The sequence below is a fragment of the Lampris incognitus genome, chromosome 8 (assembly GCF_029633865.1).
Source record: "Lampris incognitus isolate fLamInc1 chromosome 8, fLamInc1.hap2, whole genome shotgun sequence".
Taxonomy (NCBI): domain Eukaryota; kingdom Metazoa; phylum Chordata; class Actinopteri; order Lampriformes; family Lampridae; genus Lampris; species Lampris incognitus.
Genome location: NC_079218.1, coordinates 617,147 through 629,038, shown reverse-complemented (window position 1 = coordinate 629,038; position 11,892 = coordinate 617,147). Strand labels below are relative to the sequence as shown.

Here is an 11,892-nt window from a genome sequence, read left to right as displayed (position 1 = left end):
AAGGTCTTCACACTGTTGTGTAAAACAATATGAGGAAGGTGTGTACACTACAATATGGGGAAGGTCTTCACACTGTTGTGTAAAATGATATGAGGAAGGTCTTCACACTGTTGTGAAAAATAATATGAGGAAAGTCATCACACTGTTGTGTAAAACAATATGAGGAAGGTCTTCACACTGTTGTGTAAAACAATATGAGGAAGGTCTTCACACTGTTGTGTAAAACAATATGAGGAAGTTCTTCACACTGTTGTGTACCCAACATGAGGAAGGTCTTCACACTGTTGTGTAAAACAATATGAGGAAGGTCCTCAAACTGTTGTGTAAAACAATATGAGGAAGGTCTTCACATTGTTGTGTAAAACGATATGAGGAAGGTGGGTACACTGTTGTGTAAAACAATATGAGGAAGGTCTTCACACTGTTGTGTAAAACAATATGAGGAAGGTGTGTACACTACAATATGGGGAAGGTCTTCACACTGTTGTGTAAAATGATATGAGGAAGGTCTTCACACTGTTGTGTAAAATAATATGAGGAAAGTCATCACACTGTTGTGTAAAACAATATGAGGAAGGTCTTCACACTGTTGTGTAAAACAATATGAGGAAGGTCTTCACACTGTTGTGTAAAACAATATGAGGACGTTCTTCACACTGTTGTGTAACCAACATGAGGAAGGTCTTCACACTGTTGTGTAAAACAATATGAGGAAGGTCCTCAAACTGTTGTGTAAAACAATATGAGGAAGGTCTTCACACTGTTGTGTAAAACGATATGAGGAAGGTGGGTAAACTGTTGTGTAAAACAATATGAGGAAGGTCTTCACACTGTTGTGTAAAACAATATGAGGAAGGTGTGTACACTACAATATGGGGAAGGTCTTCACACTGTTGTGTAAAATGATATGAGGAAGGTCTTCACACTGTTGTGTAAAATAATATGAGGAAAGTCATCACACTGTTGTGTAAAACAATATGAGGAAGGTCTTCACACTGTTGTGTAAAACAATATGAGGAAGGTCTTCACACTGTTGTGTAACCAATATGAGGAAGGTCTTCACACTGTTGTGTAAAAAATATGAGGAAGGTGTGTACACTGTTGTGTAAAACAATATGAGGAAGGTGTCTACACCGTTGTGTACAACAATATGAGGAAGGTCTTCGCACTGTTGTGTAAAACAATATGAGGAAGGTCTCCACACTGTTGTGTAACCAATATGAGGAAGGTCTTCACACTGTTGTGTAAAACAATATGAGGAAGGTCTTCGCACTGTTGTGTAAATCAATATGAGGAAGGTGTGTACACCGTTGTGTAAAACAATATAAGGAAGGTCCTCACACCGTTGTGTAAAACAATATGAGGAAGGTCATCACACTGTTGTGTAAAACAATATGAGGAAGGTCTTCACAGTGTTGTGTAAAACAATATGAGGAAGGTCATCACACTGTTGTGTAAAACAATATGAGGAAGGTTTTCACACTGTTGTGTAAAACAATATGAGGAAGGTTTTCACACTGTTGTGTAAAACAATATGAGGAAGGTCTTCGCACTGTTGTGTAAAACAATATGAGGAAGGTGTGTACACCGTTGTGTAAAATAATATAAGGAAGGTCCTCACACCGTTGTGTAACACAATATGAGGAAGGTCTTCACACCGTTGTGTAAAACAATATGAGGAAGGTCATCACGCCGTTGTGTAAAACAATATGAGGAAGGTCATCACACCGTTGTGTAAAACAATGAGGAAGGTCTTCACACTGTTGTGTAAAACAATATGAGGAAGGTGTGTACACTGTTGTGTAAAACAATGTGAGGAAGGTCTTCACAGTGTTGTGTAAACCAATATGAGGAAGGTCTTCACACTGTTGTGTAAAACAATATGAGGGAGGTCTTCACACTGTTGTGTAAAACAATATGAGTGGTCTTCACACTGTTGTGTAAAACAATATGAGGAAGGTGTGTACACTGTTGTGTAAAACAATATGAGGAAGGTCTTCACACTGTTGTGTAAAACAATATGAGGAAGGTCTTCACACCGTTGTGTAAAACAATATGAGGAAGGTCATCACACCGTTGTGTAAAACAATGAGGAAGGTCTTCACACTGTTGTGTAAAACAATATGAGGAAGGTGTGTACACTGTTGTGTAAAACAATGTGAGGAAGGTCTTCACAGTGTTGTGTAAACCAATATGAGGAAGGTCTTCACACTGTTGTGTAAAACAATATGAGGGAGGTCTTCACACTGTTGTGTAAAACAATATGAGGGAGGTCTTCACACTGTTGTGTAAAACAATATGAGGAAGGTCTTCACACTGTTGTGTAAAACAATATGAGAAAGGTCTTCACACTGTTGTGTAAAACAATATGATGGAGGTCTTCACACTGTTGTGTAAAACAATATGAGGAAGGTCTTCACACTGTTGTGTAAAACAATATGAGGGAGGTCTTCACACTTGTGTAAAACAATATGAGGAAGGTCTTCACACTGTTGTGTAAAACAATATGAGGGAGGTCTTCACACTGTTGTGTAAAACAATATGAGGAAGGTCTTCACACTGTTGTGTAAAACAATACCGGGAAGGTCCTCAAACTGTTGTGTAAAACAATATGAGGAAGGTCTTCACACTGTTGTGTACAACAATATGAGGAAGGTGTGTACACTGTTGTGTAAAACAATAACGTGCACAGACGGATGAGGCAGTAGTAACTTGATCAGATCGCCAGTGGCAGGACTACAGGGTCCCACCCCCACCCCTGTTATGCAATAGCCTGCTGCCACTCGTCCGTGGAAACAACCCAGGCAGCTCAGTGAACAAACCATTACCATGTATAACGTAAAATACACCGCACGAGCCACGCAAGTAAGCCCCGCAAGCTCAGCACTAGCACAGCACAAAGTTACTAAACACCCTTTTGAACTAGGAACGCATCACCCCGCGTGTGCAAAAACAAAACAACACGAAACGGCGTCGGAAGCATGACCGTAGTCTATTCATAAACCATGGAGTACAGGACAGAAGTTTGGAGGTTTTGCAAAGTCGAGCTGGTGAAGTTGAGATCTGCGACTGCAGCGCAGAACTTACCTGAGCGTGTTTGTCTACGACTCTACGAGAAGCTGGCTTTCAGCAGGGCGACAGCACCACAGCATATTCGGGTGTTTGGAAGCAGCAGCCTTCCTCCGGCATTAAGTTTTGGGGTACATGGCTGCAGAAAAGTGTTCGGTACCCCCTCGTTCAGTGGCTCTCCACAGACTCAGAAACACAACGGTGAGGAGCGATAACCCGGCTATCGACAGACGCTGCGGCTTTCCCCACTTGACGACTCATGGCGGAGCTACCGCGCACCTGTGTGCCCTGGACGCGGAAAGGCGTCTTGCTGGACGCACACCAAGCGTCCATGGTGTCCATTACGCATAATGTCCATTACGCATGACGTCACTACGCATGAACACGCCCGTCGAACGGGACGGTCATGTCAGAGCGGCTTTGGCAGGTCGGCAGTGACGTAGACGTCAGACGGCACGCCGGCCAATCCCGTGCGGAAACACGTGTGTGGGCGGGGACGTTGTGGAGTCCACGTGAGCCCAGTGCGGTAGAGCTGGAGGTGGACGTGGTGAGCCAGGTGTGCTGCAACACGTGACAACGTGAAGCGTCTTGTGAGTACGCTGCCGGACGCCAGGAGGCGTCACACGGAGCGGCAGCGGGCGCGGCCTCTTCTCATCTTGAACTCGAGAGTGCATGAAGGCGCGGGGCCTGGCGGCGTGACGACAAACAACCCGTCCGACTGTCCGTCAGCACTTGGTGCTGCTTCCGCTCATGTCTAACAAGCCGTATCGGCAGAGGCAAGTGGCGGGACGCGGAAGTGGACGTGTGTCCACTGTGTGTTTGTCATGACCACAACAGGCAACAGCGGGTCTCCGGAGCCGCACCCCCCACGGTCCGGCAGACACGCCCCACGGTCCGGCAGACACGCCGGAGGCCCCCCCCCCCCACGGTCCGGCAGACACGTCCCACGGTCCGGCAGACACGCCGGAGCCTCCCCCCCACGGTCCGGCAGACACGCCCCACGGTCCGGCAGACACGCCGGAGCCCCCCCCCCCACGGTCCGGCAGACACGCCCCACGGTCCGGCAGACACGCCGGAGGCCCCCCCCCCACGGTCCGGCAGACACGCCCCACGGTCCGGCAGACACGCCGGACGGTCCAGCAGACACGCCGGAGCCCCCCCCCCCAAGGTCCGGCAGACACGCCGGAGGCCCCCCCCCCACGGTCCGGCAGACACGCCGGAGCCCCCCCCCCACGGTCCGGCAGACACGCCCCACGGTCCAGCAGACACGCCGGAGGGCCCCCCCCCACGGTCCGGCAGACACGCCCCACGGTCCGGCAGACACGCCGGAGGCCCCCCCCACGGTCCGGCAGACACGCCCCACGGTCCGGCAGACACGCCGGACGGTCCAGCAGACACGCCGGAGCCCCCCCCCCCCAAGGTCCGGCAGACACGCCGGAGCCCCCCCCCCCACGGTCCGGCAGACACGCCGGAGCCCCCCCCCCCCACGGTCCGGCAGACACGCCCCACGGTCCGGCAGACACGCCGCAGCGGCGTGGATGTGCGCGCCGTGCGCCAACATGTGAGCGTCCCGCGGGGGCGTGGTCGCTGGAGGTCACGTGCCAAACGAAAACTGCGTAAACCTCCGCCCGGGACGCGTGTCGGCACACGGCAGCTACACTATCTGGGAAATAGGAGACCCAACATTCTGCTGCCTGATTACATAACCACATCCCGGTCTTTAACTCCCGACCTCTCCATACGTACACACTTACTGGGTCCTTTAGCGACTGTACTCCAAAACGAGTAACTGCGTGTCCTCATCACACTGTCCAGTTAATTTTGGTACAAGAGGCCACAAAGCTGCAGACTATACATTCATCCCAGTTTTACCCAACTTCCTTTTCACTAACTGATGGTCCAAGAGGCTACAAAGCTGCAGACTATACATTCATCCCACTTTTATCCAACTTCCTTTTCACTAACTGATGGTACAAGAGGCTACAAAGCTGCAGACTATACATTCATCCCAGTTTTACCCAACTTCCTTTTCACTAACTGATGGTACAAGAGGCTACAAAGCTGCAGACTATACATTCATCCCAGTTTTACCCAACTTCCTTTTCATTGGCTAATGGTACAAGAGGCTACAAAGCTGCAGACTATACATTCATCCCACTTTTATCCAACTTCCTTTTCACTGACTGATGGTACAAGAGGCCACAAAGCTGCAGACTATACATTCATCCCACTTTTATCCAACTTCCTTTTCACTGACTGATGGTACAAGAGGCCACAAAGCTGCAGACTATACATTCATCCCACTTTTACCCACTTCCTTTTCACTAACTGATGGTCCAAGAGGCTACAAAGCTGCAGACTATACATTCATCCCACTTTTACCCAACTTCCTTTTCACTAACTGATGGTACAAGAGGCCACAAAGCTGCAGACTATACATTCATCCCACTTTTACCCACTTCCTTTTCACTGACTGATGGTACAAGAGGCCACAAAGCTGCAGACTATACATTCATCCCACTTTTACCCAACTTCCTTTTCACTAACTGATGGTACAAGAGGCTACAAAGCTGCAGACTATACATTCATCCCACTTTTACCCAACTTCCTTTTCACTAACTGATGGTACAAGAGGCTACAAAGCTGCAGACTATACATTCATCCCACTTTTACCCACTTCCTTTTCACTAACTGATGGTACAAGAGGCTACAAAGCTGCAGACTATACATTCATCCCACTTTTACCCAACTTCCTTTTCACTGACTGATGGTACAAGAGGCTACAAAGCTGCAGACTATACATTCATCCCAGTTTTACCCAACTTCCTTTTCACTAACTGATGGTACAAGAGGCTACAAAGCTGCAGACTATACATTCATCCCACTTTTACCCAACTTCCTTTTCACTAACTGATGGTACAAGAGGCTACAAAGCTGCAGACTATACATTCATCCCACTTTTACCCACTTCCTTTTCACTAACTGATGGTACAAGAGGCTACAAAGCTGCAGACTATACATTCATCCCACTTTTACCCAACTTCCTTTTCACTAACTGATGGTACAAGAGGCTACAAAGCTGCAGACTATACATTCATCCCACTTTTATCCAACTTCCTTTTCACTGACTGATGGTACAAGAGGCTACAAAGCTGCAGACTATACATTCATCCCACTTTTATCCACTTCCTTTTCACTGACTGATGGTACAAGAGGCTACAAAGCTGCAGACTATACATTCATCCCACTTTTACCCACTTCCTTTTCACTGACTGATGGTACAAGAGGCTACAAAGCTGCAGACTATACATTCATCCCACTTTTATCCAACTTCCTTTTCACTAACTGATGGTACAAGAGGCCACAAAGCTGCAGACTATACATTCATCCCAGTTTTACCCAACTTCCTTTTCACTAACTGATGGTACAAGAGGCCACAAAGCTGCAGACTATACATTCATCCCACTTTTACCCACTTCCTTTTCACTGACTGATGGTACAAGAGGCCACAAAGCTGCAGACTATACATTCATCCCACTTTTACCCAACTTCCTTTTCACTAACTGATGGTACAAGAGGCTACAAAGCTGCAGACTATACATTCATCCCACTTTTATCCAACTTCCTTTTCACTGACTGATGGTACAAGAGGCTACAAAGCTGCAGACTATACATTCATCCCACTTTTATCCACTTCCTTTTCACTGACTGATGGTACAAGAGGCTACAAAGCTGCAGACTATACATTCATCCCACTTTTACCCACTTCCTTTTCACTGACTGATGGTACAAGAGGCCACAAAGCTGCAGACTATACATTCATCCCAGTTTTACCCAACTTCCTTTTCATTGGCTAATGGTACAAGAGGCTACAAAGCTGCAGACTATACATTCATCCCACTTTTACCCAACTTCCTTTTCACTGACTGATGGTACAAGAGGCCACAAAGCTGCAGACTATACATTCATCCCACTTTTACCCACTTCCTTTTCACTGACTGATGGTACAAGAGGCCACAAAGCTGCAGACTATACATTCATCCCACTTTTACCCAACTTCCTTTTCACTGACTGATGGTACAAGAGGCCACAAAGCTGCAGACTATACATTCATCCCACTTTTATCCAACTTCCTTTTCACTGACTGATGGTACAAGAGGCCACAAAGCTGCAGACTATACATTCATCCCACTTTTACCCAACTTCCTTTTCACTAACTGATGGTACAAGAGGCCACAAAGCTGCAGACTATACATTCATCCCACTTTTACCCACTTCCTTTTCACTGACTGATGGTACAAGAGGCTACAAAGCTGCAGACTATACATTCATCCCAGTTTTACCCAACTTCCTTTTCACTGGCTAATGGTACAAGAGGCCACAAAGCTGCAGACTATACATTCATCCCACTTTTACCCAACTTCCTTTTCATTGGCTATACACTGTATGTTCAATTGCATTATTTTCTTATATTGACCTAAAAAGCTTGAACGTTTTTACTATTTGCATTTGCAAAGAACTGGACTGTAAAAGGTACAAGTCAAAACAAATGCACCAATTGTTTCTAATTATCCCAAACAGGCCACTCTGCCCCCAAATAGGCTAGAAAATGTCATTAAATGGATCCATCTCCTTTGTGTGTGTGGATGTTTTCATGCAAGACCTTTTTGTGGAGGCAAGGCCGTACCAGGACCAAATTAAAGCACCATGATGAAATAAAGACACCAACAAGTACTAAGACAGATAAAAATGTGTATTCAATCATTGTCTTTTGGAATTACATTCATAGACAAATAGAAATGGATTGCTTGAGTAGGATAATGTAATTCATAAACATACACTTCTTTCAAACCGTCATCAATTTCCTTAATTGGAGAGTATGTCTTTAAAGTTTAAGATACAGGAGGGACGGGGGAGACAGCAAGTTGAAAGACAGAACTGGAGCAAATCCGTTCAGAACAGCACATAGGGGAAGAAGGTTCTATAAACGAAGGGAATTAAACGTCGTCACCTGCTCCTGCCCTTTATTCATCAGCAGTGACTCAGCAGCGTGGCACCAAATACAATGGCGGGCACACGTTCATTCCTCACGCCTGGCACGGCCACGAAACGGTGCTCCCTGTTCCACTTGTGCGGCTACTTTTGAGAATTGGACAAGGCAAGAGAATTGAAAATAAAGACATCTTTGCAAGTCATAACAATTGCACTGAAACGCAAATCTTACAATGGACCATGTTCATAAAGCATGTCAGCCTCCTGGACATTATTCAGTCTGCCAGAGTCCTCTCATGCACACTGCACAGCAACAACACATCCACAGAAATCCAACGTCTCTCAAAAGACACCGAGGATCAGCCTGGACACTGAAGCGATATGATGGATTAAAAAAACCAGACAATGGGGGACATGAAAATTTGAAAACTGTCAGTCACGCACTTTCACTCATTGGGCCTCTGGCTGTTAATTCAAAAGATGAGCCACAACATCAGTTCTTTTCATTTTGTGCAGAAGCAAGTGGCTTAATGCAATCATTCAGGATTGTAAAGCATGTGGATATTATGATCGCGTGCCTCTTCTTGACCGGAGACAGCCCGGCTCATTCAAAGGACGGTACTCAACAGACAGGCATTCTTAAAGTGTAGAGAATTTAAAAGACATATGCCTGAGTAAGCTCTGATGCTGCAATTCCAATTAGTGAGTACATCTGGCGAATGGACCCTTTCTGTGGGTGTGAACCCCAGCAACGTGGACCTATTTATGGGTGTGATCAAAGTAACCAAACAAGGGAGCAGCAATATGATCATGGTCCATTTGAGGAACTTGAGGTCTGCTTATTGAAAGTCTTAATAAATCACATGGCTGGTGTGTCGTTCACTGATCAAAGATCAAACGTGTTAAAATTAAAAACCTTGTTTAAAAAAAACAACATATACACCTTGTGCATTCAGCTATTCCCAAAGCCCACCCACCCATTGCTGTGTAGCACTTGACACAGACCTATTAACAGAGATCACATTCCGAGACGAGAACAAACTAATAATACAAGTTAAAATGTCATTGCATACAGTTTAAAAAGACACCCTGTCTCCCACACCTCACCTTTTGCTTCGTAATGACATTACATGGCGGAGACACGGAGTTTTGCAACGTTAGCGGTTCACCTGTTGTTCCTGATGCATACCGGGCAAGCATCATGTAAATACATGCACGACCACCACCTCACGCACGCTCTCCGAGCAAACCATGACATTCAGTTTGGATTCTATGCCCATTTTGTCAAAAAACACACCTGGCAGAAAAATGGCCTATAAATTGCAACACTTCTTCTTCCCTCATTTAAGAATCAGTCTGTCACCACTGGTAACAGCTGGTTCCAGAGAAGAGCACTTGGAAAACAAAAACCTAAGAAACGGTATGGCTTCTGACTGTATAAGACCATAAGAAGAAGGAAGAGAAACAGCAACAGAAGTGAACGGTGGTTTTACAGCCCAAAGAAGCAGCAGCAGTTATGTATAGGCCATCCAAAGGTGCTAGATGGGAGTCCTGACTGTGTTTTTGATTGGTACTGATGACAACTAGAGGTACTGAAGTCCAGGGTGATACAGTAAAGCCAATGTGGCCAGACTCTGTCCGTAGTGTGGACAAGGGGATTATATAGAATATGGTCGCCAGTCTAGGCACTTAGATCTTGCCAGGACCAAAATTCCATCATGGTGTTTGGAGACTCTGGTCACTGATAGATATTTAGGTGTGGCCATGGGACCTGTCTGTGTTCATGCTTCGTGTGTGTGTGTGTGTGTGTGTGTGTGTGTGTGTGTGTGTGTGTGTGTGTGTGTGTGTGTGTGTGTGTGTGTGTTTTGGATCAGTATCACTCTCTTATACTAGCAGAATAGGAGAACTGGGGGAAATGTGCTTGCTGGTTGGAGTCCTCACAATCCAGACTGTCATCTGTAAAACAAATGAGATGAGAAATTAATTCAGCTTGCTTGCTGCAATAAATCAAACATGCTTCAAACCAGAACACTGAAACAGAGTTCAACACATCTGAGCTTAAGACCCACACTTCATGAATCACACACACACACACACACACACACACACACACACACGGGGAGTCTTACACTTGTCTGGTGGTGTGAGTGTGATAGTCTGTGCTGTGAACTCGTCATCAAAGTAGCGGGTATCAGTCTCTGATGTCACTTGGGGTTTGAACAGCGGTGTAAGCTGAGGAGGGGAAGAACCAAATACAGCTTTACTGAGTGTCAGTGCAAAAAAGTGATTTATAGCTGCTGTCAGAGTCGCCTATTCAGATTCCTAGATATCGTTGAGAATTACCACAGCTTCTCACCTTCTTTTGTACCACATCCTGCCAGTTGATGGAGACAAAGAATTTGTGGCTCATTACTTCTTTGGCATCATTAGGACCTCCCCCTAACCTGTGAATCAAGACATACCTCTGTCACATCAAAAGACATAATTCCATTACACAAACACAGGCCAGCTGGCCATCCATCTCAATGTACCTCTGCTTGGGGTCCTTCTTGAGCAGACCAGCCAGCAATGACTTGGCCTCGGGGGCCAGGTTTCGGGGGAAGCGGATTTCCTCCATGAGAATGAGCTCAAAAAGGCGCTCGTGATCTTGGTTGTAGAAGGGCAGCCGGCCGCACATCATTTCATACATGACCACACCCAGGCCCCACCAGTCCACTGCTCGCCCGTAGTCATTGTCCTCTAAGACCTGGGGAGTGAGTGGAGAATTGAGGGTGAACCAAAGTACTCACACATAGATGAACTTTTTAAAATGGACCAGCTGGTCCAGGTTTCTGTACATGGAGAATTTCCCCCTACCAATCAGTCTCACAGGGAGTGCATAGGATGCATCCTCAAATGCATCTTACTGTTTCCACATGGACCACTCTGTCAATCGTGTAGCAACCACATCATAAGATACTGAATTCTGTGTTTTTTTTTTAAGTGAAACTCGTTATTTAGTGAAAGCTATATGGCCAAGGGGCGTCCAGGTAGCGTAGTGGTCTATTCCGTAGCCTACCAACACGGGGATCGCCAGTTTGAGTCCCAGTGTTACCTCCAGCTTGGTTGGGTGTTCCGACAGACACAATTGGCCGTGTCTGCAGATGGGAAGCCGGTTGTGGGTATGTGTCCTGGTCGCTGCACTAGCGCCTCCTCTGGTTGGTCAGGGTGTCTGTTGGGGGGGGGACTGGGGGGAACAGCGTGATCCTCCCACGCGCTATGTCTCCCTGGTGAAACTCCTCACTGTCAGGTGAAAAGTGGCTGGTGACTCCACATGTATGGGAGGAGGCATGTGGTAGTTTGCAGCCCTCCCCGGATCAGCAGAGGGGGTGGAGCAGTGACCCGGATGGCTCAGAAGAGTGGGGTAATTGGCCGAATACAATTGGAGAGAAAAGGGGGGGGGGGCTATATGGCCGAGAGAGATAAAACCGCCCATCAAAGGAAACACAGATGCTGGAGTTCAATGAAAGCACTTTTGATGCCAGGTAAAATGAACATCTGTGACAGAAGCAGGCCGGGTGAATTAGTCTGGAAGCAGTGGTCCTACAAACCATGTTACCACTAGTGGGCCTTTGCGTGCCATTCTCCACTGGACTGTCAAGTCTAGCACAGAGCTAGAGGCTGACAAAATGGTTGTCAGTCCTCATTTTAGTGCTTAATATGTTCAACTTCAAGCGCAGTTTGGTTAGAAAAGAGCCCAACAGCCACATTCTACAACCACAGCCAGCGACTCCATCTGCGCTGGACTACTGGTTGTTAGCTACACAGAACAACCGGTTCTGGGGTCTCTGT

At 46.5% G+C, this 11,892-nt stretch overlaps 1 protein-coding gene across 6 annotated transcripts in view; it reads right to left on the bottom strand.

Moving 5' to 3' along the window:
- Positions 1–7,804: 7,804 nt before the first annotated feature.
- LOC130117070 (RAC-beta serine/threonine-protein kinase-like) overlaps positions 7,805–11,892 on the bottom strand; it is a 29,137-nt gene continuing 25,049 nt past the window's right edge. For all 6 annotated transcript variants that reach the window (XM_056285216.1, XM_056285212.1, XM_056285213.1 and 3 more), the window contains exons 11-14: positions 10,593–10,807; positions 10,418–10,505; positions 10,191–10,293; positions 7,805–10,017 (exon numbers count right to left, since the gene is read on the bottom strand). In XM_056285216.1, coding sequence (XP_056141191.1) covers positions 9,938–10,017; positions 10,191–10,293; positions 10,418–10,505; positions 10,593–10,807 — 486 coding nt within the window. In that variant the 3' untranslated portion in view covers positions 7,805–9,937. The remainder of the gene's footprint in view (positions 10,018–10,190; positions 10,294–10,417; positions 10,506–10,592; positions 10,808–11,892) is intronic.